The 27,469-nt window shown below is 38.1% G+C and overlaps 1 protein-coding gene across 1 annotated transcript; it reads right to left on the reverse strand.

The window, feature by feature from the left end:
- Window positions 1–996: 996 nt before the first annotated feature.
- GALR1 (galanin receptor 1) lies at window positions 997–13,776 on the reverse strand (the record flags this gene model as incomplete). Its single annotated transcript, XM_083856093.1, has 3 exons — window positions 997–3,461; window positions 6,674–6,739; window positions 13,072–13,776. 3 exons carry the CDS (start codon window positions 13,774–13,776, stop codon window positions 3,144–3,146), a joined length of 1,089 nt encoding a protein of 362 aa, XP_083712219.1. The 3' UTR covers window positions 997–3,143.
- Window positions 13,777–27,469: the final 13,693 nt, after the last annotated feature.

The following is a 27,469-nucleotide window of genomic DNA, read 5'->3' on the forward strand; positions in this document are numbered from 1 at the left end:
AGAGAAATCTTTTTTTGCCCTTGCCTTTGCTTCAAGTACACTGAAATCAACCTTTCTGGTTAGAAAAATATGTAAAAAAGCATACTAAGCCAGACAATGAGGTGAAACTTTGGCTTTGCTTTCCACCAGAAACAACAAGCTCAGAACCTGGCAGCAAATACTCAGTTGTAGGGGATCCTGGCACCCATTTCCCAATTTTCTACCCAAATCAGCCATTTCTGTGGCAGGACACCCTCCTGACCAAGTGTCCTCCTGCTCAAGGGTTGGACACAGTTCACAGCACACATTAACACTGCTTCTACATTCATAACCTTCGTGTCACAGTTGAGTTTGACAAAGCCTCACTAGAGACAGACCAACAAAGGCAGGTTTCAGGCAGGAAAATGAGCCTTAGAGTGTCACTTGCTTCTTAAGGCTTCCCTGAAAAGTCAGGTGGAAGTTTTACTGATATTCACCAGGAACGAGGTGGGACCTTGCTAAGTAGTTACAGAAGTCCCTACCTTCCCTCATCTTAAAAATTTCAGACAGATGTAGCTCCATTACTATGAAGTATCTAGGTTTAGAATAATTTACAATTAAGGACAAAAAAAAAAATCTTCTCTAGACAAGACAACAGACACAGCTTGTTATTATATTTGTTTTTACATTTATATGTTTACATTGCAATTTTTATTAAAAAACCCCACAAAATATCATTTTTTCAAAATAAAAAGTACAATTTTCAAAAATGTGGAATTTTCTAAAATGTTGTAAATTCAGCTGAAATTTGATAATGTTTTAATAATTTGAGTGTTTGAGGCCATGAGTATCTCAAAACTCAAAGGAACTTCTTCCTAGGCTGTTTCCAAACCTAAATCCCAGCCCAGGAAATGGCTTCCTGCATAGATAAACCTTTCTTTTCTAACTGAGAGGTTTTTAAAATATATATTTGTGTATATATATATTTTTTTCCTAGAAATATCATTAAATGGTCTCTTCATTTGAAAGAATGGACACAAACACCATGCATGCAATAGCATGTCCTTGATATTATTTTACTGGTTCCAAGCAGACAATACTGACACATAAACAAAGATATTTTTATGTGAACTAACTCTTCATAGTTGACATTCCACCACTCTGAATTATTATTTTTTCTAAAGTAGGTCTGTGGAGAAAAAGGAGTCTGAAAGAGCATCTGGCCAACACCACTTAGCATCTTCAAAGACCAGGAGAGGGTTGCAGGACTCTCTCAGCAATTTTACAAACAATACCAAACTTGGGGGAGTGGTAGTTATTCTGGAAAGCAGGCATGCCTTTCAAAGGGCCCTTGGTAAGCTGGAAATGTGGAAGTAACAGCTATCAAATGCATGAAGATCAAGAATGCCAACAGCCAAGTCCTGACACTTGGACTGGGACTCAATGCAAATCTGCAGAAAAGGATTTGAGGGCATGTAAAGCAGCAACTACATAAATACAAGTCTGCAGCCATAAATTATGATAATGTTGGGTTGTATTTAGCAAGAACCAGCCAATGGGTCAAGAGAAGCAATTATTCTGCTCAGTGCTTGTGAGGCCACATCTGGAACACACTCCTCAGTTCTGAACACCTCAGTTCATGGGAGAGATGGATACACTGGAGGAAGGGCTGTGGAAGGCCACTGACCCAGCCAGGGATCTGAGGAGAGGCTGAGGGCAGCACCTGGTTTCAGAAGAGAAGGTTGAGGGGAAATTCAATGGCCATCTTAAAGTTACACATTAGTCAGTCAGAGAGAAGAATTCAGTACACAGTGAAAGGGCGGAAAGCAATGATCACAAGATACATCAAGGGAAGTCCCAGCTGTGGATAAGGAACAATATTTTAGTGAGGGTGATGAGGCACAGGTTGCTCTAAAAATATTGTTGAATTGCTATCCTTAGAAACTTTCAGATTTTGCCTAGACAAAGAAGTGATACAACTCTGAGGGTATCCCTGCCTTGAGAGGATGTCCAGAGGTTCCTTGAATTTGATTTGCTCTATGAGTCTATGGGTCATTAATAAAAAAAGGTAAAATCATGTCTTACTCCAGCTAAAAGAATGTTTTTAAAGAAATGTTTTTCCATTAATTTCTTTAGTGATTTACCACCTAAAGACATTTTCAGTAAATTTATAAAATTGCAGAAACCACTAATTTTATTTAAGAATTTTCAGAATTGTACCATTTACCTTATGTATTTTGCATTAATTTAAATGCAACCTTCTTTATATTTCCAGTTTAAAACTAAATTATATCAAGCTCCACCTACAACTTTTAAGGGAATGCTACCTTTAAACCCTTAAGCATTGTGTGGAGCTTCTTTACAAAACGTAATATTTTAAAACATATGTATACATTGCACATTTAAAACTGTACCTCCATCTCAAAGCCTATGAAATTAAGGAAACATACATACAGGTGCACGTGCAGCACATGAAGAAAAGCTTCCCTCAGTTAGACACAAATCCTCATTTTGCTACAATTACATACAGACCATTAAAAAAACCTATATCATGTACACAGAATTTCTGTGTATACAGTTAGGCAGCCATATGAAGTGGAAAACCAATCCGCCCTTGCTCAGTAAGACACATTAAAAACAGCTAAAGAGATAGAAATAGCATTTCTTCTCTAAAGCAATTGCCTCAAGTATTGTACTGTACACAACTTATTCCAATTCCAAATCAGAGCCCATGTTTAAAAAGAAAAAAAGCATTGTCAAAACAATCTGAAGAGAGAACAAAAGCTTTCCTCTTTGAAATCATAGTAGTCCAGTATTTATTATCTGTAGGACAGAAAATTTATCCATTTTTCACTATCATGGAGTAAGATGTTACCTGTCCACATCAACATCTTCTTGTACCTTTGTATACTTAGTGAGTAAGAATACAGACAAATCATCTCAACACATCGTCTCAACACCTTTTTTCTCAAATACCTATGCAAGTCCAAGAGGTTTATTTGACACAGCTATGTAAGATGCAAAGGATCAGCCCAGGTTTCTTCCATATGAGTTTCACAAACTTTGGTTACAAATGCAACTTCAGTACATTAAATAGCAATTAGCTTTACCGAGATAAACCCAGGATAAACCTCATTGTGCTTTTTTTTCTTGGTGTTTAGCTTACATAAAGGAAGAGCCAACATTCACACGTGGGTACAATTGGTAGAGGGTGGTGTATCTATCCGGCTTTTATTTTCCTTAGCATCATTCAGAAGCGACTCATTACCAATCTGGCATTTGAAGACTTGTTTGTAGGCCTTCCTAAAATTTTCAGATAGAAATGCATATATGATTGGGTTCACAGAAGAATTGCTGTAAGCCAGGCAGTGTGCAGTTACCCTGAAGAGAAAGGAGGCTTGAGTCAGTGGGAAAACTCCAAATTCAGCCCAGAGATGGATCACATGATGAGGCAGCCAGGAGATGCCAAAAACCACCACCACCACCAACACAGTCTGTGCTGTCTGAGACAAGGAAAGGAAAACACATATGTCTGATGAGCACTCAAAGAATCAGCTTTAAACCTACTTCAAACCTACTATTTAGAGGGAAAAAAAACAACAACCCCACAACAAAAAGTACACTGAGAGGGAACACACTGCAGTATTTGTTACTGATTCCACCTCATTCCTTATATGGCTTTATTTTGCATAGTGGACCACCACAAGGAAAACTTCAGCCTTGGAAAATGTCATAGTAAACAGCAAATGCACAACTTTCCTCAAAGGTAAAGAATGATGTTCCTAACTCCCTACACAAAAGCTTAGCCTTTTCTGAAGTGGACCTGAGGGTGTTGTAAGATAATGACAACAGGGGTCTTTAGGAAATCTCATCCAGATCTAATGATTCCTAATATTTTAGTAATATTTAGTTTTATTTAGTAATATTTATCTTTATTTAGTAATATTTAATATATAATATAGTAATATTTAGTTTTAGTTAGTAATATTTAGTAATATTTAGATTACTAAAGATTACTAAATTAGTAATCTAATGATTACTAATATTTTAGTACACTGTGTAAGAATTTCTGATGAAAATTTCAAGAGAGATTTATTATACATGAAGACAGCTGGTGGAAGAGCTTGCTCAAATGCTTACTAAATTAAGCTTTTTGAAAGTATCTCCTTTAAACACAGATTTTCCACAGGGAGAGTCATACAACAAACAACATTCTAGGATTCAATTAGTGAAAAAAAAAAAAAAAAAAAGTAAGGGCTTGAAATTTCTGGTGATTTCACATTATCAAAACCAATCTGGAAATTAAAGGTCACTACCAAACACTAAATTAAAAATGGAACAAAAAATATCCTCAGTGCTGCTCCCACACTGCCCTTCCACTATGAGAGGACCATCAATTTCATTAGATCCATTCTGAGCTCCAGAATCAGTTGGTAGGGACCCCTCGGGTGCTGAAGGAGCTCTGTCTGGGCACGGTGGAATCTGACTGTCAATATTTTCTTTAGCTTTCACCTACTTCACAAACAGCAGTTAGTGCTTTGCAGTGGCCTAACTAATTAATATCTATTCCTCTACCAAGTACTTCTTTCAATTAGTCTCCACATAAAAGTCTAATAATAATTCCAAAGCATATTATGTCATGAGCCATTATAATTACTATCATAACACTTTATAACATAATTTTTCAGACAACTTCTTCACATCCCAGACTAACCCAGTGGCCACAGAGTGATAAATACTGCCCCACAGACTGCATCAATTAAGAGCAATTTATTCTCTGATTGATGCATTCAATTGATAAATAATACAAGTGAAAACAAATTTTCAGGATTCCACAGGCAGTATTACTTCAAAAGAGGCATACTACTTCAGTTTGTTCCAAATTCTAAGAAAAATTAACCAGGAAAATCATTGACTTTCAATAGGCTATCGATGCACCTGAAAGCAGAGGATGACAATGTGTCACTTGTAACTCTCTTGTAACTTTTACTTAAGGTATTTCATATCTGCAGAAGAAGGAATTTTGTATTAGGAAACCTCACAACATGTGCTTTATCCCATTGTTCCTCCTAAGCCTAACTTCAGGGCTTATTTTTCCAAAATCATCACTTTGTCTTGCAAGCAAGGTATCACTCAAACTCTTTTTTACCTACTGGGAGCTTGCTTAAGGTTTCTTTCTGGCAAATAAAACCCACTTGAAGTCTGTGATGTTAATATTGATGCTTTGTGACCAAAAAGCATGAAAAATAGAATTTAGGCACATTAATATTTTTCATTATTTTTTCCACAATTGCAGCAAATTTATTTTAAGATTCTCCTACTAGAATGTTCATAAATGTTTGAATAAAGCTAAAAATGTATAATTACGCCTGAAATACATTCTTCACAAAACAGTAGAAGAAAAAGAAGAAAGATATGGTAACCAGAGGGAGCACTAACACACTAATGAAGACAGGGTTGCTTTGAAAAACATGAGTTAGGCCTTAGGTTTAGAAACTCATTTTCTAAGGCAAAAAAAGTTCTGGACTGCTTTTTGGTTTTTTTTTCCTCTTTGGCTACTCAACCCTGATACATTCAAGCAGTCTTGATCATCTCTATAATGCTTTATCCTGAAGCTATGAAAGTTAAGTCCTAGTCCTAGATCTGCAATTTTTTGAGAGTTAGTGGTTGGAGGAAATGCAGATGTATTTCCAGTTTGAGAATAATTTAGATGAGAGATGGCAATGTACAAAATGTCTTTGAAAACTATACCTTTGGTCTTGGCAACATTAAATGCAAAAGTATATAGGTTAAGTATTTTACTGAGTGAGGGCCATAATGCTTTTAATTCTAAGAATCAAAATCTATTGAGTAGGATACTTTTGAAAAAAATAAAGAATGCATAAATAAGAGAGTAATTATTCCCTGTTGAGTCCATGTAAATCTCATTAACACTGCAGGCACTCTCTCCCATATGAAACTAGTGATCAGATTAAATGAAGAGCTATAGCTTAAGGGGTTTTTCCTCCACATCCATAAAATGAGAAGTTAGTCAAATGATCACTGTGGTCAAATCTGCTCAAAAACCACAATCACATTATATTAACTGACAAATTCTCTGATTAAATGCATCATTCAGATGCTGTTCTAAATCTTGAAGCTTATATTCTTCTTTAAAGACCTTTCATGATTCTATTTGTATCCAGTACATAACTTATGTCTTGAAAGTAAGAGAAGAAAACATTATGTGGAAAATCAATAGAAGATTTGGAGAATCATTAGAAGTCTCTTACTAGACTCCTATTGGGAAGTACAATAAATTTCAATTTAAAGGTTCTTCATGCAACCTAGGAATTATTCACTGTAACATTACAAAATCAGCTGGTTAAAAAAAAAAATTAAAATCCCATGATTTACAAGTCAGGGGAAAATGCCTGTGAGAAAAAAAAAGAGAATAAAATTTAACACAAATGACAGGTTGTCTCCCTATGCCTACATTTCAGATGCTCTGAAGTTCCAAATATGAGGATCTTGGGTAATGGCTTGATGCAATGTGATTGAAAACTTGGATTAGAAAAGATTCCAATCTGCTAAATTCAGAGGGACACCAAATATTTAATCAAATACTTAATTTTAATTTGTTCTCTCTGTTACATCTTTAGCAACAAGTACCAAATTAGCTTAGCCGTAAAACTAAAATACACTCAAATGAGTATTAGTAGTGAATGCAACATACCTTTTTCTTGGATGCTTCTGACTTTTTTGACATGTTTCTCAACTTCTTATGCAGATGATTAAGAACCTGAAAAGATTAATTTGCATATCTTTATCATGTTTCCCTAATTTCTATTCAAACAAAATTCCAACCTGTGTATCTTTGAGTATTCTTGTGCTCCCCAGTATGGCATGATTCACTAACAAACATGACTGAAGTAGGTTACATTTCAAACATGCACAGTAGGAAAACCAAAAGAATTTCATATGGGAGTCGTGTGAACCAACAAATACGAAGCAGACCACAACTGAATTCTTATAAAAATATTCAGATATAATACTTAACAAATGCATATCACAAGTTAACAAGGAAACAGATGGAAACGTATCTTGTACATAGAATTAACAATCTCTCTTCTCCATAAAAAGTCAGACTGATGGTTTAGAATGACCTTTAGTGTGTGTAACATAAGAAAAGTATATGTTTTGAGTCAGAGCTTTTCTGAGTCACCTGTATAATTTGTTTCCTTCACAGGGATGCTTGATTAATATAATCAAGATGTTGGCACTGTTTGATCTTTGAAAGAAGCTTAGGCTTTCAAAAATAATTTCTACTAAAATGAGGCATGACACATTAGGCATGACACATGAGGCATGACCTTTAACAACAATGTGATGATACTCATCATGTGTGTTTCACAAGAAAATTTTAACAATATGTCACAAAAAGGCTCATCGTCCAAGAGCAGGGTCCAAATTTTAACATATTCATTTACACGTAAGGTTTTGGATAAAAGATGCATAGAGATCTCAAGGTGGGGAAAAGGGTCCAAATTCAGATTCTTTCATATCATCTGGGTACATTTTCTCTGTGTTCTCTGGGGTGACAGCTAACCACTATCAGGACAGACATCAGTCAAGATGATCTAGAGACTTGATCCCACCCTGGCATTTGAGTTTTATGGACATACATATTAAATTAAAAGAAGTAAGATGGTATTTGCGAATATCCAGAGCACATCAGCAGACTTCGTTTTTTAGGGATCTACTCTTAGCTACCAGAGAACCACCACCAACAATAAAAATAAGAAATTACTTATAACCACTTAATATTGTAAGTGCAGTTCATTTGTGTCTGTCTGTGCACTACCATGTGACTCACCCTGCGTGCACTTCCTGTTTGGAAACACTACCCAGGCCACTTCTGGGGGCTAATTTGAGCTAAGAATAAACACGAGAAAAATAAATGGGCTTTCCCTTAGAAAGTCCCATTTTGACTTCATTTCTTTCTTCTTCAGTATGAGGCAGAGCCAAGGTAAAGGACAGAACCTCATCAGAAGAACAGAGAGATGACAGTTTGGCTCACAGACTTTTTATTCACCTCCCATCACCTTGTACAGCTGAATTGCTGAGTCCATCAGTGAAAAACATAAAACTAAAACAAAGGACATGGGAGGAATGCAATGAAGTTCATGTCCCATCACTGCTGCTTCATCTATCATACCCCCTTCACAAAATTTCAGTGATGCGCTATTTCTACTGGGCCTTTGCAAATCCCACGACGTGCCACCCAGGGACTGCACTGTTCTGTGATTCTCCCTCACAGCCAAAACTAAAGTCAAATAAATTCTTCTCAGAGATCAGAACTGCAAAATATTTTTTAAAGTTACAAACATATTTTTCTTCTCTTCTGAAACTTTTCGCCCAAAGTTTTGCTTTGTATCTCTCTCCTGTTCAAAGAAAGATGCAGGAGACAAAACAGGTAAATTGGATACTTGAAGAGGTTAGGAGGTGGTGGTGGAGGGTTTTGTTGTCAATTTAGATTATAACCTTCAGATGAACCTTCTCAGCTTCCCCTCTTTTGGATTACACACACATGTCATAAAATAAGTACTTGCAGTGAAAACATATTGGCTCCTCATAGTATTGTACCAGATGGCATGAAAGGTAACAGCAAGAGAAATAGGCAAAATGCAATTACTTATCAACAGTAGTGGAACAGCTCTCAAAGACCTACACAGAATGCCACGGAGTATTAGAAAACAGCCATGTTTATGCACAAACACTACAAGGCAAATCAAAGACACTGTCCCCAATACCCTGTTCAAATTGCCTCTTCTCTGGGCCAATGAATAATCAATTGTTCCTCTAACAGTCTGAATGAACAATAATTCTACAATGTGCCTCTCAATTTGTCTCAGGCTATTTATCTTAAGAAATTATTTCAAAATATCCACTAATATATTTGTGTGTGCATTTTTAACCCATGGAATGAAATACTCAGCTTGCTAAAAAATAGGTCCCAACCAGGACTCATAAGATGCAATATTTTCAACTCCAGCTTTCAGGTACCTGCTGTTCAGAGATCAGCTTCCCTCTTTTCTGGAGATGAGGATGGAGTGCTGTAGTTAGAAAATTATGTCGTTGTGTAAGAGACTGTAAGGAGACTTGTAGGATCTAATCTAGTCCAGATCATATCACCACAACCCATCATGACATCTGGTAAGCCCATGGTTTTGCCTACAGACCTTTTCTTTTCTTTTTTCTTTTCTTTTTCTTTTTTCACTTTTAATTTTTTTAAATTATTCTTTTCCCTCACTTGTTTCAGAAACTACATTCAGGATGGCTTGAGAGGCCAAATCAAGTTGAGAAAGAGATTTTTCCAATACAGGAGTGAAGAAAATATCTTCAACTAACTGTGCCTATTCACATAAGTCTATCAAACATTGTGAAAGCTTGAAGTCTACACTGTTAAAAAAACGTGTTTGCTGTCTGGCATCTCACCTCATTATCAGCCACTGAAAATCATGCAGAATGAAAGCCTGCACAAGGTCACTATCTAGTAAGAATGAACTGCTTGTTTCACAGATAATGTAAGTATTGCATTCTGAACCATGTTTGTAGTATGAACCTGATTGAAATTCAAGTGCCATTGCCTGCAATCCATGTTTTAAAGTAATGCTGCTACTTCTAGTGTCACGAGAGATCCTTTACCCTTTTTCAATTAAGAATGTGTGACTAATGTGCCATACCTTTTATTTTTGTCTTTCAGTGCAGTTTAATAAAGTTTTCCCCCTGCTACTCAGCAAAATTTAGGATAAAATATCCAAAGCCAGATAAGCTTGCATTTTATGTTGAGGCTGTTACTTTTTATGGCTTAGTTTTAACCAAGTCTGTAAATCATACATGACATGAATTCAGAATGTTCAGAATGATAGATAACAATGGAAACATTCTTGAGGCAAGACATATTTGTTTTAATGAAAGCTTTTAACATTACACATCTATAAAAGGAAATGTTTACTAATAATTAGAGGTGTCAACCTAAAGGTTTGATTGAAATAGGCCTGACTTTCAAGGAGTGAATCCTTGAAAAATTGAGGTACCCAAAATTAGTTGTAACATTGCACAACTCTGGTAGATGTTAACTGTTAGAAGCTGACTGGGAATCATTTATCATTTTACCCTTTAAGGACACATTAGCGAGCAAATGTTGTAGCACTGTTATGAAACACATACAAAAAGTCAGTATTACAAAAATGTAGCAAGTAAAATGATAAGCAATATAAGAGTCAGAACACAAGGTATCTAAGTATGCAGTGCTGAGACTCAGCTGATCACTACATAATCACTGCTCCTCCCTCTGTCGTAGTAAGCTTCTTTCAAGAGCAGTTCTGAGGCAACAAAAGCTGGTTTCCTATAGATTTGTGACTTCTTTACTGTGTTCCCAAAAAGATGTGTCTTCTCTGTAAGTTGGTAAGACCTCTTCCCTTATGGCTTCTCTAGTGCTTAACAGTGGACTGCAAAGTGATTCCTTAAAATAGAGAGGATAATGGAGATACTCCATCTTCTACACTGTCTGCTGTTTTCACAAAACTAGGGAAGTATCCTTAATTCTGATATTTTCACTCCTCTATCAAAAATTTGCATTGAAACTGAACAAATGTTACTTGTGGAAGAGAGAAAAGAGGTAGCTGTACACACAAGACAGAGCATGATCTCAGAAATCTCTGCCTGAAGAGTATATATCACATGAAATATTTTGGGAAGCACTGCTTCCAAATACCTGGCACTACTTTAGCACTTCTGTGTATTGTAGCAGCTTTGTTATCTATGGGAAAAATACAAATCTCTGCTAATATACTATAAATGTGAGTGAGAGGGGAAAAAACTTGGCTCCCTATTAGAGTGTCTAAAAATTAGACTTTCAAAACTGAAAGTTCAATTGCAATTTGTTTATGAAAGAAACAGAACTGCCTTAAAGGAGTCTGGAAAAGGCAATATATTCAAATAGAGAAATGAGGCTTCTTTGTCTTAATTTACCACAGCAGAAGATTGTGTTATCTCGCTGATCCACAGTTCATGAAAACCAGTGAAGTCTGTAAGAAGCTAATGCAGAGATTAATGTCTCCTATGAAGACGGGCTGAGGAAGTTGGGGTTGCTCAGCCTGAGAAGAGAAGGCTCTCCCCATTCCAAAATATTGCTGTTGGAGGTTTGTCAGTGGCTCCTAAAGAGGGCAGGAGTGAGTCTTCAGCTGCAGGGTACAAACACCTTTGAGAGCTCTGTACAAGTCACGGCACTTTTCAGCTTATAAACTGATAGCAATAACAGCTATCTCCTAGCTAGCTTCTAAAATTCACCCCTTCAGGTTAGCTCCTCCAGCCTGACACTGTGGCAAGCAGGATCACACTCACAGGCTCAAAACACATCACAAAGCCAGGGTGAGACCTTAGCCTGGCAACAGTTTAAGCATATGATTTTATTGTAATTTCAAGTGGCCTTGATTTTACTAACTTGTTCCTGGGCATTTTTTTCCGCATTGAGTTGCTCTTGGTGGCTTGGAGGTTTTTTTGTTGTGGTGTTGTTTTTTTTTTTGTTTGTTTGTTTGGTTTTTTTTTAACTACATATTAATACTTATATTGATAAATTTACTTCTGCAGAGGTGCTTTTGTGTTTTGCAAAACAGAGCGGGTTTTATTTCCATGCATATATTTTGGTTAAGCATATTTGCTTTTTTCATGTCTACACTGTTCAGGACTATGCTAATTTTGAAAGATTTCTTTTTAATCTTCTCTCATATAATTTGACTTTGCTGGAACTGAAGATGGCTTTGAAAAAGGGAAGAATTAGTAACTGAAAGCCCCCTGCGCACACATTCTTTAACATTCTCCCTGCAATGTGTAATACTTTCTTCAAACTGATGATCTATCACTACAGCTCAGTCATATTCACCACAGTAGATGAAATATCAGTGCATTCATTCACAAAAAGCAGGATTTGGTTTATGTATGAAAACTTGTGTTTCTTCTTCATTTGCCAGGTTGGATTTGTTCCACTATGAAAAGCCATTTAGAATTTTTGTCCTTTGTGTTCTACATGCCTTGGTTTCATCACAGCTGGACAACATTATAGCCTCAATTTGCACATCACAATTAAGTGGATGTAATATACACACAACTGAGCACAACATAAAATTACTTGTTCAAATTGAGTACTTCAGGTACATCTATTGAACTTGCCAGTTGAAGAACTGACTTAAGCAGTCCTTATTTGCAAGAGCAGTCCTATCCTCTCAAACATAAATCACTGCCTAAGGAGAAATTCAGCAACTGAAGGCAGCTGGCACAGAAAGAGCAGGATCTCTGCCTAACCCAGCAGGTAGCAACTGGTGCCCCAGATCCTGTTCAGCAGCAAGCAGAGGATCATCCACTGAAGGCTGCAATTTTTCCTCCAGAAAAATGTCACACTTTGCTTAAGCAGAAAAGTCCTTAAATACCCATATTTGGGCACCCTTAATTATTCCTTTTTCCTACCTGGGTTCTCATGCCCTGCTCCCTAGAACCACCTGCCTTTGCTGAAGTCAGAGGTAACTCTCATCAGCCTCAACTGGGTCAACACATGGCACCACAGGGACCAGGCAGCATGATTCACATTTTACTCTTAACACCAAACATAATTTTTGTCACTTTCAAGTGCACAGTGCATTTTCAAGAACCACAATGCTTCATCAAGCCTGCACAACTTGTTGCTTTGTTGTACTTTATTGAGTCAAACTCCTCACACAGCACTGCAAGAAATTAAGAGTTATGGTGACAGAGAAAGCAGCAGAGCACTTGGGCTTCTTAGCATTCTGCAACAAGGAAATCTGACAGAGAGAGATTCCAGTAATTGCCAGAACACCCCCCCACTCACCCCATGCAATCCCTGTTCTGACCTCTCTGTGACACTGAACGTGTATTGTCCCCCCTCAGACACCCCTCAGCTATAAAACCTGCTCTCTCCCTTTGTGGCACTAACTCACCCCTGCTCCTTTTTCTCCCAACAGTGCCAAGTCCCTCCACAAGCCCAGAAACGGCCCTGGGGCTCACGGACACCTTTTGCACCACCGTGTCCCCCCCATCCTTTTACATTTTCCCCACCTTGGCGTAGCAGAAGGAGATGAGCAGCAGCGGGAGCAGGTACCCGAAGACGAACGTGCAAATCACGTAGACCTTCTTGTGGCGCGGGTTGGGCCAGAACTCCCAGCAGAAGGTCTGGTTGCTGGTCTCGCGGTGGAAGATGCGCTGGTGGTGAGCCACGGGCGAGGCCATGGCAAAGGAGAGCGCCCAGATGAGCCCCACGCCCAGCATGGCGTTGCGGGGAACGCGCAGGGCCGAGGAGCGCCGGGAGTGCACGATGGCCACGTAGCGGTCCACGGACATGGCCGAGAGCGTGAAGATGCTCACCAGCATGGAGATGGTGAAGAAGTAGTGGATGAACTTGCAGATGAAGGCTCCCAGCACCCAGGTGGGGAGCACGTAGACCGTGGACTGGAAGGGGATGCAGAAGAGCAGATAGGCCAGGTCGGCGATGCTCAGGTTGAGGATGAAGATGTTGGTGGTGCTCCGGCGCTTACCCGGCTTGCTCCTGGCCAGCACCGTGATCACCAGGGTGTTGCCCAGCACCCCCAGGGTGAAGATTAAACCGAAGACGATCAAGGTGATGAAGTTCTCGATGCCGATGCCGAAGAGGGGCTTCCCCTCGGGCTCCGGCAGCGCGGACAGGTTGAACTCCCCGCGGGGCGCCCCCGCCGCGGCTCGGGACAGGTTGCGGGGCGCCTCTGCCGCGGGCTCTCCCGCCTCCATCCTTCCCCCTGCGCGCCGGGAAAAGTTCCCGCGGGCGGAACGCGGAGCCGCCGCTTCCCGGCACGGCGGAGAGCCCGGGGCGGCCGCCCCACGGCACCGCGGAGGGACGGGCGGAGGCGGCGCCGCGCCGGGCGCAGTTTGCGCTGCCGGGAGCGGAGGCGGCCCCACCGCCCTCCGCAGCCGCGCCCCGCCCGCGGAGCCTCCGCGCCTCCCGCGCCGCACGGGGAGACTGAGCGCCCCGGAGGAAGGGGAGGAGGGGTTTCCCTGCCCTCTTTATTTGCCCCCGCCTTTTCTCCCCTCCCTTCAGCGTGCAGGTGCTCCCCCCGCCCCTCCCAGCGCGGCAGCCGGGATCCCGGCGGGCATCCCAGAAAACTTGTCTCCGCTGGGCGCCCCCGCTCCCGGTGATGTCCGGGAGCCCCGTCCCTCAGCAGGGCAGGCGGCGCTCGGCCAGTCCTGCCGGGCTGAAATGAACTCGCTGGGAAAGACAGGAATAATGAGGCGCCTGCTGAACCCACCTCAACAGGTGCCGGCAGCGAGAGTCACCCCGGGCCGAGCGCCGCCCCTGCCGCTCCTCTCGCCGCCCCTGCCCGCTCCTCTCATCCTCTCACCGCCCCTGCCCGCTCCTCTCATCCTCTCACCGCCCCTGCCCGCTCCTCTCGCCGCTCCATTAATCGCTCAGGTCTCACAGGACAAAAGGCGGCAGACATTGTCACGCCTTACTATTAAAAAAAAAATAAAAAATCAAAAAACAACAAAACAAACAAACAAACAAAAAAACCACCTTAAAAACACCCCAAACCAAACCAAGCAACACAGCAAAGCAAAGTAAATGGACTAGGAAGTCTAGGCGCTTTTCAGTGCCAAATCACGGCGCTGGAGAGCCCCGCCGAGGCAAGGAATAAAGGAATATCCGTGCCCGAGGGCTCCTTGGGGCCGGGCAGCGCCACACGGGGCCGGAACAGGAGCTCCTGGAAAGGCAGGAAAGTCCTTTCGGAACGGGGAGAAACATAAAACTTCCCCCAGCACATGAGCTCATGAGAATGTTCTCACCGGCACACATACGTTGTGCATGGTATGGATGTGCCTGAGGGGTTTTGTCCCTTTGTTTCCGAATTCCCAGTGGCAGCAGCAGTGACCGCCAGAAGTGCCCAGATGTGCTGTTGGAGGCAGCGAGCTTTTGTTTACATTATTTTCAGTCTGCAGTTTGACCGGGTTTTTTTCTACCTTTCTTTTTGCTACTTATTATTGAAGCGTCTCAGCAGCTGCACATCAGCTGACTGCAAAGCCATCCACTTCTGCAGATCGAGATTTTAATTAAAGTAATTTATGGTCTGCTCCATTACATCCAAAGGAACACATGGGAGAGCACAATTCAGTTTATATAGATCTAAGAAACTTTTATTTGGATTGAGCTGGTTTCTACGTCTGCTGTAACTCATTTAAGAATTTATAAATATATCAAGCAAAAATAAACTAGCAGGGATTCCTCAAAGGCTTGAGTTATTATTTGTAATGTGCAGTCTTTATCATTTTGTTGACATGTTTGATTACCATGCAAATCTACTAGTCTCTACTTCTACAAGGGATGTGAGAAAGAACACTTAAAAATTTCTAGGATATATCAGATATCACACACTCTCTGAGTATATTGTGAAAATGAACAGAAGTCTATAGGTTTTCCTAGTGTTGCTGATGCCTGTAGTTGCCTGTGAATTCCTTCATGTGGTGAAGGAGGTACAAGAAACGTTTTGCATATGACTGATGGTTTGCTTTTGAATCATGTCATGTTGCCAGACACCACTCATTTTCCAGGATGTCTGGAGTGCAGCCCTGGTTTTGATGAAGCTAATGCAATCCTCCATCTGATGTGCTGCTGGTCCTCACCACTCACACTTCTGTTTTCTTGCAAAATATCTTTTGTACAGAATAGCCTGAAAGGTTAGAACAAAGGATATTGCACTTAATAGAAAAGTAAGCAGGAAAAGTATAGAAACAAAATCAATTTTAGCAGGAATCAACCTGAAAATCACATTAATGATTTGGATAGAAGAGTTGACTATTGGTGTCCTTTGGATACTTAATTGACAATTTAGTGGTTCAAGGTTTGCTTTTCTGCTACATATCTGTTGTGAAGTATACAGTTCCTATAAGACTACCCTGAGCATTAGGGGACAAAACCTCCAAGAATATGACTATATTCTAGCTTTTCTCTCAGGCTTTCAGGCATCAGCTTTTACAGAAATGAAGGGAAGTTCCCACACTGACAACACTCATGATTACTGTTAAGATTGTTGTAACCAAACAGGTATTGACATGTTAAATCACTGTTCTTCTTATCTAGATGGAGTAAAATTTTAATGCAAAAGAAAGTTGAGATGGAAAAGTTGTTATGAATTCAGTACAAATAAATATATAGTTAAATACAGAAAGTAGTTGAAAAACTAAGAGAAAAAAAAGCAGTGAAAATATTGTATTGCACTTAAGAAAATAAATTTTGCGTCTTTGCAAAAGAGATCTCTTAAGTATGTGACTCACATATTTCCTTGAATCTAGTTTTATTGAATTTATGCTATTGTTTTCCTGAACACTTTTTGACATGAAAAGATCTACTAAAACTAAAATAGCCTAGGAACTTATGAAAGTGCAAGAAACTGCATGCAGTGTTCTTCTGTCTGTGACTAGAATCCATAATTATCTGTACCAGATAACTCACCTCCAAAAATTTGCTTGGCTCCATGATTTTCCTTAGCAATCAATGGAGAAAATAGCAAATATGTATAAAAAGGAATGGGAACCTATGTACCCTGCTAAGTCTATGCCTTCATATTTACTCCTCATGGGTTAATCCAGAAGATATTACTGTAAAAATATACAAGGATATCCTTCTTTTTGCTCACTCCAATCATTGTTTATGTTATTTTTATGTTGTTCCAATAATAAAAATATTTGACTTACACTGGTGCAATTTTATATCAAGAATGAGGATTCCAATGCATTGATTTAAAATATTAATTACTACTAAGCTCTTTGTTCCTATTTAATGCATGTATATTGGTATAATAAACATATAGTCAATATAATGTCAGTAAAATGCAAAATGCAAAAGCAATGTTTTAAAATGAACATTTAATTGGCACCTCAGAAACAATAAACAATGCAGTTTTTAGCTACTGTCCTACTTTTGGTTACATTGAATAACTGAGGTGCAAAAATCGGTATCTGATTATACAAATACATACTTAGATGTCTTCATGCATTTCATCATCCCACAAGAATAAAATAATAAGATACACAACTTCTTCAGAGAAGTTGTAAGACTTAGTAAAGTCTTGTATAAGTTCTTTTGGGTCCTTTAGGGAGTGTTTTCAGGCTTTTTTTCCACAGAGAAGTTGGAGCTGGAGTTGAGGTTCAAGGCTCTCAACCGCACTCCAGTGTCAATAAAGAGAAACCACTGAAAGTGTATTTATGCTAAAGAATTTGAGTAACCTTAACCTTTAGAAATCTTTTGACAGTTCAGCCCTTAGCTGACTGACCACTTTCCTTTGCTGCAAAAAATATTCTTCAGTTTGGGCATGTTTTGTTTATAAAACACAAGACTGAAAACAGGTTTATTTTGAAGACTGACTCTTTTAATTTATTTTTGAAACAAGATCAGATGCAACAGTCACATCAATCGTACCCCATTATTTTGCTTAGTGACAAGTTCCCGGAGAAGAAATTTTAAAGGCGGATGTGAACTTTAAGTAAATTCAAAAGTCAAATAAAAGAGTCCATGATTCATAACCAACATTTGATTCACCCTCTTATAAAGTTACTAGTATGTAAAAGTCAAGTATCTATAAGCATTAACTCCTTTTCTATCTATATTCTTGGGAATAATGTAACCCCCCGGTCACAGCTGTCACTACATTCAGATTTCCATAGTGGAGATGTGTCACCAATAAATTGAAGTTTATTGCTTCTTGCTGACATTTAAAAAGAAGTAAACATCTGCCCATATACTTTTGAGAGCCATTGTCATTCCATCCCTGAGTCTGTGCTGATTATTTTTTCCTCCTAGTTCTCTATTCCAGTTCTTAAAAATCAGTTCTAAAAAAGCCTTAAAATTCAGGCAATCAAAAGTCATTTTGAAGCTCAGTTTCCAAAATCCCATTTGCACTTTGTATTACTATTTAGTGCTTTAAAGTAATATGTTTTAGGCTTAAAAATTGTACAAAGAAACATGCATCCATACTTTATTCAAGGGCCAGAAATTTTCTCTGTAAAAAATGCCAAAAGCTAAACACCATGGTCTAACAACATGAACTTGCTTTATAGTTGCTGAATAGAGTTGCTTGTTTCATTTTCCTTGATTCGTGACAATTACCCCATGGGATGCTTTTTAATGCCGGCTGCAGAAGCAACTTGCCTGTGCATAAAAACACAGCTGTGTTTTGTCTAAAACAGAATCAAGTGTATTATAGCACAATAGATTGGGTCTTACTAAACCCAGGAGAATGCAGCAGGTATCCAGGTCATGGGCACAGCGGCTGCAGAAGTCTTTTAAATGGGCAATTATCCTACCCTCAAACTGCTTCGTAAAATGTACAACTGACTGGAGTGAGGGCATAGGGCTTAAGAAAGGTTCTGTGAAATGAGCATCATGTTTCTATATAGGAAAGACAGAAATATGGGCTCAGGAAATTACCTTAGCCATGATGTTGGCAAACATCAAAATTATCAAGGCTTAAAGAGGTAACAGTAGAAAGAATTTGGAAAGTGCGATTCCAGCTGAAGCAGGGGTGTGCTGCTGCCAAAGCAACCAGGAGTTTGCAGGTTGCTTTGTCTGGGTTCAGCTCCAGGCACAGGCAGCAAACATCTGATGTAAGGGAAAAGGCCAGGACTTCAGTGTCCAGCCCTGCAGACCTTGGTTACTAGGGCATTTCTTTGGGCAAAGGGAGAAAACAGGTGGGCAGTGGGCACCTATGGACATCTTTCCCAGAAGTTACTGCTGCTGCCTCCACACTCTCCTCCATCCTGGCAGCAGCAGTAGCAGCAACCTTGGCTCCTTCAGGCTCTCCACAGTGCTCAGAAAGGGCTTGTGTGTCAGCAGCACCCTGGACTTGACTTGACACCAGTCTTCCTCATTCAAGAGAAGCAAAATCTGATGTATACACATTGCCAAAGAACATGGAGATGGCTCCAAATACAGATAATTTTTCCTATTAAGGAAAAAAATGTGAGTGGATTGCTGTTTTCCTGGAGGCATCATGTCTAGAAGAGTGTGTAAATTGTAACTTTGATTTTTCTTGAAATATTGACTTTTTGTAAAAAAAATGGATACCTATGTAAGCAGAAATTTATACTGTGTAGAAAAATTAAATATACCTCTATATCTGTGCAAAGGCCATACAAAGATGTAGTAAAAAACCCCAGGATTTTCACAGACAAAACCTGCTAGTTCACCATTTCTTTTAATTTTGTATGTCAGACTGTCATCATACAAATTGTGAGTCAGGAAACAAAAAACCTAATGCAGATTTAATAGTCCTCATTAGAACTACTATTAGAATTACTATCAGATCCTGTCTGGTTTACAAAATGTGTCTTCTATCTTCTAGTTAAATAACCTGACAAAGTTAATTCTAGTTACAAAGTTCTGGGGATGACTAGAAGAATTACTTTCTTTTACAAGTTTGTATGCTGCACATCACTTTACTACTGTTAGGACTTTGGCTGCACCAGAATTCAAGGAGAGGGAATTAGGCTATAGAGAGCAAAATGACAAATCCAGCACAGCAAATTCATTCCATAGTTGCCATAGTTGCCATAGGTCTCAACTTCAGTTCTTGCAGAAACCAATTTCAGCACTGCTGCCATCTCTTTGGGTTTTTAGTGAGTCTTTTCCCCAGCTCTTGCAATTATTTTCTGACAGAGCAGAGACCAGTTTTACTTTCAGGTAGTTACTGGAACATTTTATCGCAGTGGATGGAGGTAGCCTAAGGTTGGTTTGAGCCAGAATTTTCTTCTTTATTGGTTTTAGTAACTGCCTGATTTGAGGCTTATGGATTCAGGCTCAGTTGTGCAGTGTTTTAATTTGCTCTGGGAGATGGCTTCATTCAGAGTATAGATCATTAAACTGATCCTATTTTTCATTTTTCTGACATTTCATGGGAGATGTTATTACTCAGAGTTTATTTGAAGTTCACTAAAATTATAGATGTAGTTATCTTCCCTTCCCTCGTCTCTCAAGGCTCACTGGGCATATGCAGAGCTCCATGGAAGAGGGTTCTACTGGAGGAGTTCCTAATCTGTCTGCCCTGCATCTCTGAAGGCAAATAGAAATCAGAAAGAAGAGCAGTTGATTATGTGTAACCAGTCTTCATAAATACCTATTTATCCTTAAACAGCACTGATGGAAACCTCACCACCTTTGTAGACACTCCTAGTGCTCAGCTATCATTTACAACCAGAAATCTCTGTTATTGTTTACTTACACACTCCTAGTGCAGCAATTTAAGTGTACTCCTCTCTTATCTGTGAATATGGAAAATTGTGTACTCTCTCCACTTTTGCAGACACTTTTCAGTATTTGGACACAAGCAGCCCTTGCTGGAGACAGTTCAGATTCACATGTGCCTACTGGTGGAGGAACTTGAGGTAAAAATTTCATCCAATATACAAAGATTCCTTAGCTTTTCCTCCTGGAAGGAAAATAGCAACGTGCCTTGGTGTACAATGATAATTTTTAGTGAATCTAGAGAATCATATAAACTATCCTGAAGAAGCATTGCAAGTAGGCTCGGTATAGCAGAGCATCCATATTTGTGCCTTTACACAGCCAACTTTTCTTGTCAGTCCTGTGTGCAGCCCAGTCCTTTATGTCAACAGCTCAGCACAAGAAGCTGTGTTTGCTTTTGGTCATCAAATGCCCTCATGACATTATTTTTGAGATGTTTCACCCCAAGGAATCCTGGAGTATCCTGTGTAAATCAACATGCAAACAGGGTGGTTTCATAGTTAATATAGAGGCAACCTGAGTGTCAGAAGATAACTGATTCCTGTATTTTCTTGGATATTTTTAAGAAATTGATTTTTAGTTTTAGTTTGGATATGGTGTGAAAAAGAAAACATGCTAACTCATTTTATTGTGGTCAGATTATTGCTATATCTTTTCTTTTTTGCCCTTTTAAAATAACTCCAGAAACCACCCTTTGAAACTACTATTTTTTTAATGAAAAGTAATTTTTTTGAGTTCTAATTATGTTCATCTTCCACTGATATCCCACAAGTAGTTGTCCAGAAATAAATCAACCACAGCATCAATTTAGTAGACTATAGAATTGGCATAACATTGTGAATCTGTTTCTATTTAAAAAAAAAATTAGGTTAGAGTGAACTCTTAGGCTCACTGAGTTTGAAATCTCAGCGACGAAATTTGGCTCATCTTGAACCTTGTCAGTTTTATCAATTTTCCATCGGGCTTTGACATTCTATAAAAACTGATTTACTAAAGAAATTCTCAGCCTATATTCACATAGTCATTTAAGAATTTAATATGGCAACATAAATTAAAATGCAAGCTTTTTAGTTTTGTTTTGATGGCCTGTGTTTGATTTAATTTTTGTAAGGAAAAACTGAAACACTGAAAGGAAAAAGTATGGCCCCAGAAACAAAGGAATAAAACCACTTTTCAATTACTTTATTCATATTTGTCAGATTTTTTATACACTTCTATTAAAGACTTTTAAAATAAAAATATTCAAAAGAGACATCATGAGCAAATCGTTAGCTCATTTTATCTATCTGAGAATTTTCAATAAACTGTTTCAGTTGTGAAAAAATGACTTTATTCATGAATATGATCTTTTGCTATTCTTACCCTAAAAAAATATTATGTCAAGACCACTCTCCATCAGTTGTATCTATCAATTGTTTCCTGGAGATAGTATTAGCTCCTCAGATTTTTTTCTATATAGGAAAAATAATCAAGAGATAAAACATTTCTTCTGAGATAAAACATTTCTTCTGAGATGCAGAGAGCCCAGAGTAGTTAAATCCTGAGCAGAGCTTATCCAAATTTAATTTAATGAAATTGAAGTACTTCTGGGATTTTGTTCCATGAGCTTGCTGCTTTTCTTCCTATTATTTTATACTGTGATCTTTTCTAAGAGCAAGATGTTTGCAATTACACAATTTCTTTGCAACACCATAGGAAAATGTATATGTCAAAGAGAGGGACAATATTACATAGTAATGATTGAAGAGAATGGGTTTGTGTTTAAATTGTCTTAGGGCAATTCTTCACTAGGATCTTATGGTACACATTTCCTTGTAAAAATTCTGAAGGAAAATTTCAATGCTTGAAATTTTTGCTACATTAGATTACAGAAAAGAAACCAGCAAATGTTCATTAAAACACTGTAGAAAACCTAATGAGACAAACTTGAATCAACCAGTATCGAACTAACTCATGGCCACTTGCACATAAATAGTGTTTATAAGTATATAAGTATACTTATAAGTATATATAAGATATATAAATAGCTTATTTTTTTATTTATTAGTCATCACTAAAATGGAAAGCTTTCATGTCAAGAATTGTGTAATAAATTACGTATTTTCTTCAACAGTTTGGTTATATTTATGCAAAGTAGAGAACAATGTACTATTGGCAAGGACTTAAAATGAAGCTGAAATTCAGTCAAGGCATTCAATACAGTCGTTACATCAGACAAAATACATCCGTAAGTTTCTCTTGGTAAAACCCGTACACACAACTGTGACCATCAGAAACTTCAGGAAGGGAGACTGTACACCAGCAGATCTTATTCTTGGACAGGGGTGCATCATTAGCAGTGATGTGTTGAGCCACCTAAAGCTGTTCCACAGGTTTGTTCCACAGTCAAAATTTACCTGACACCATTTTTTTCTGGATACATTGAGGAGTAGGTAGCTTCTTAGTGTTGAAGACATGATCATAGAAATATGTATTTATCACTCTTTTTCTGTACTAGGCTGTTTCTTGGACATGAAATACAGGTACTTAAATGATAGGAAGTTCTGAAAATGCAATAATTGTTAGAAGTCCTAATCTGCAAAGACAGTCCACATAAAATAGGCTTGTCAACAATATGACCTGTGATCTGGGGCTGCCTCGTGCAAACTTTCTTGTGTTTCTTCCAATTTCAAATCATTCTGGCTTAATACAGAGAATTACCATATAAAATTATTAATATTCTTACTCTAATTAAAAGAAAAACCAACAAAACTCGGCTTCTTTTTCTCGAGCCTTTAGAGGAGACTTTTCATTATATTGATTATGGAAATATTTTTAGAAATCTGTATTAATGCTATAATTGGCAGGATATCTGCTCAAAAGAGGGCCATATCTACTGGAACTTGATCTAGAAATTCTCCCATGTTAGTTTGCAATATCCTGAGGATCAAGAGAAAATTCACATCCACACCTGACCTAGGAGAAAAGACTGCCAGCTAAGAGAAAGTGTGACACATCCAGATTATTGGAGAATTTTGCCTGAGTAAAGAGAGATACTAAAAGCCACTTACCTGAAATTTTTTAATTAAGTGTTTTATTTGGATTATTAGCATGGGTTTTAAGGGATATTGATCTACTGGTTAGTTGCATCTTCTATTTCTCACTTTCAAACCCCAAAAGAAAATGAGGGGGAAGAAAAAGGAATCACTGTAGATTTTTCAAATATTTTCTATCTTAGGAAGCATATTATGATCTGGGTTAAACACTTAGTCTACGCGAAGCTTTATACCTTAATTAACTGATGGTTTCTTAAATATTATTGGAGGAAGAAATGCTAATGAAATCAGTCTGGTGGGTTTTATTGTGTGGCCGGTACCCACCAGAGGGAGCCCGCGAAGCTGCACAGACAAACGATGGGGAAAAGTGACAAAGCAGAAATAGAGCTGCGGAAAAAAAGATTGACAAAGAAAAACCGATCTTGCTTTTCTGTTCCTGTGCTCGAAGCTTTTACACAAGCTGATGTTTCCATCTATTTCAGTAATGAAATCTGTTTGCCTGAATGGTTTCCTGACTGAAATCCTGCAGGAGGAGAATGAAGACTAAATGATGCATCTGTATTTCTTTAAACCACATCTAGAGATTATTTTTTAAATTAATTAGTGGGGATTTCTGTACACAGTAGCTGAAGTGCTTTATTATTATTATTATTAAAAAAAAGAGAAGCCCTAACTTCTCCTAAGTGTCTTTAATTCAACAAACTAAACAAAGTAAAGACATTAGATTTGAAGACTCAGAAATGTGTTATCTTCTTTCAGTACTGGTAATAACTCTCTAATATCACTGTGGTAACTGGAAAAACCGATGTATCACAGCTGTGTAAATGAAATTAAAATATCCATATTCTTTCTGAATATGGTTGTCAAGGTTAACAATGGTTCAAAGTCAAAACCAACTCATGTATTGAATGGGATAACTCCAAAAAGTTTTAGTTCAGAGATGTCCTTCTCAGTAATTTCATTAGTTACTGTAATAGTGGAATAAATACGATGCTCAATAAATTTAAAGACACTGTTTTTGTCAACACATTCTAGCACAAGCTTAGATATCAAAAGGATCTGAGAAAAACTGAACATCAATGCCGCCATCAAGTGAGGAACAACAGGCGAGGCGGAGGTGCCGTAAAAAGGGATCTCAGGATCACAGTGGATTCTAGGCTGGACCATGGCTGAACAACATGATGTAAATACAAAAAAGGCAAATGCACACTGGAAAATAAAAATATGAAATAAAAAAATGAAATTCTTGGCTCAAAGAAGAAAAGATGTTATTTAATTTTACACAGCACTTTGTGAAGTACTGAAAATCTAGTTACTAGAAGAAGTTAATTACTGGGAGCCTACTAGTTTATTGATTAGATGGGAAGCAGAAGCTGGGGTCACATATATTTAAAATAAAGTTTGGGTAATCAGTTTTAAGTGACTGCTAATAGTGAAATGTTTACCAGAACAAGGAGAAAAATAATGTGGCTTTCAAAAGCACTTAAATAAAACACCTGTACTAAATTTGGAATCTGGATTCTGAAGTTTTCATCAGTGTATGTGAACATCCGTGTTTGGAAAAGTTGGATCTGAATGTCCTTAATGGGATATGTATTTCTAAATGTAAATGGCAGCGAACCACTATTATCTTAGCCTTTTCTCATAGTAATAGATGAAATATGGGATTATAATTGGAATGAATGATCCTTATAAGAGATGATTTCTTAAAATGATGATCTAAAGAATTCAGCAATATCATTGGCAGGTCCAGATTCTTCTGTGGAAGGGCATGGGTTCACTTTCCAGCAAGATGAGTTTTAACATCACTTCATAAAATTAGTGCTGGCTTTTTCTGTATTTTTAAACAGTAAAAAGTGAATGAAGTTTTTAAATTTCAAATATTTGTATGGAAATACGAGAATTTTTTAACTTTCTTATTGTACTATCACTGATAGTGGAAGCTGTACAAAAATATTTTTGTTTTTCTTGTTTCAATCATTTATGGTTGCTTTGTGGATGTGGTATTGATCAATCTTTTAATTGCATGGTAGCTCATGCAGTAAAATCAGTATTCAAGACAACTGAAGAATTTCAATACAATATGATTTAACATCAGATAAAGTACTATTTGATTATAGATGTAGCTAATTCAGTGAAAATACCCCACAAGAGCAACCAATGATTAATGAATGGATGTGCTGGCCTTTTGATTGCTACTCATTAGCTGGACTTAATACTTCCATGATATGGGAAAATCATCAGTAGAATCATACTTGTTTCCTCTCAGAGGTAAAAGTTGGCTTTTTTGTGACACCTTGTCCTCAATCCCCAGCATCTGATTGAATATTCACACCTTATCCTCTGAAATGTATAATAAAGGTACAATAAACAGTTTAACCTGTGTGGTTGTTTCTCTCTGGCAATTTCTCTAAGTGATAGTGGGTATTGAATAATGAGTAACATGCTGAAACAAGCCTCAAAATTGTGGGCAGGAACCCAGCTTCTGTTTGCTAAGCCTCCCACTCTCTGTGTTATGGTACAGACTCTCTGATTCACAAGTTGTTTCACAATGTGACAAGATCCAGTCATGAAGGATGGCAGATTGTCACAGGAGCAGAAGGAAATGAGTGTTTCTCTGTGGATGGAGTTTATGCACTTCCACTAAAAAATAGGAGGAAATGGTAGAAATTCTCTTTGTTTGCAGTTGCTGTTCCTGACTAGATTTTTAAACTGGACAGAAAAGAAAAAGGCAGCCTCTGTTATATTTTAGCACTGTAGGTTCATTCTTCAGCTTTGATTATATTTGTAAACCCAAAAAAAGAAACCAGCAATCTCTGGGAAAAGCTTACAGCTGGAAGATTGGGTCTGAGACCTGCAGGCTGTGTTCTTTCCGCAGTCATTTTTAATGCTATATACTAAACAAGTAGTCAGATTTAATTTTTTTTCCCCTCCCTTGTCATTAGGGTTTTCTAATAGAGTTTTCTAAGGGAGTTTATCAATTGCTGAAGTACATTATTGGCCAGAGATGTATGAATACCTAATGAGATGAATATCTATGAATATCTAATACCTAATGTATTAATACCTAATACCAGTCTCAATATAATTTTCCAGTCTGGACCTGATGGCCACAGGTGAAGTGAACTGTGTATCCCTTTACTTATATTTGTGTCTTATAATTTCTCTAAAAACAACCCAGCAACAAGAATCGTTTTCTTATCTGTCCCAACCAAGTGAAAGTGAGTCAATTAGTGATAAGAATAGAATCCCTGTGCTCCAATTCAGGCGTGCAGCTGTTTGATCTTCCTAAACAACAGCCTCTAAACAGCTATCTGAAAAATTCTTCTGGGTTTTATTTGTCCTAAACCAACCCTTCAACTTCTAATTAATGTTGACATTCCTAATATTTTGACAACTGTCCATGATCAAACAGTATCTAATTATTTCATATTTACATTTAAAGGAAATGCAAAAACTCAGTTGCTATTCAGGCAATCGTATGGAAAATACCTGTTTGTAAGTAGCTATATGGCTTCTAGAGGGAGGAGTATCATAGGATACTTAATGATTTTTTAAGGCCTAGCAGAATAGCTACTCTAGTGCTTAAGTGGTAGTACCACCAAAACATTGAATAGCATTTTGTTAAAGCATCCTCAGATCTAAAGCCAGATAACAAGTTTTTAAGATCAAAAGGTCTTAATTCTTTTTTCCTTCCCTTCCTAAAAAATTTACTGGAAATAGGATGTTACTGCTACCCATAAAAGAGAAAAAATTTCCTTTCAATCAGTACACTTTTATCACTAATGACAGTTAAACCACTGGAACTGGATTTCTTGTCTGCTTGGGAAGATTTATAAAAGAGCACTTGCTACTTTCCATGATTGGAAAAGCAAGAGAATTTCATCCCCCTTCACAGATGAAGATTGGGCTGAGGTCAGTTCTTACAGCAGAGAGCATTAGTTCCCTGCATTGCATATGACATTATGACCTGTCAGAGAGAAAAAAAAAACAGAAAATAGAGAAAAAGAAATGGGAAAAAGCAGAGCACAGAAATGTGATTAGAAGTGGGAGAGACCAGGAGACAACTCCCTGAGGACGGCTGTGCACCCACTGCCTGAAATCTTTCAGCCTAGGGAAAATTTAGGGTTGAAATACATATTTAGTACAATACACATTC

This window comes from Zosterops lateralis (assembly GCF_965231275.1).
Source record: "Zosterops lateralis genome assembly, chromosome: 1".
NCBI lineage: Eukaryota > Metazoa > Chordata > Aves > Passeriformes > Zosteropidae > Zosterops > Zosterops lateralis.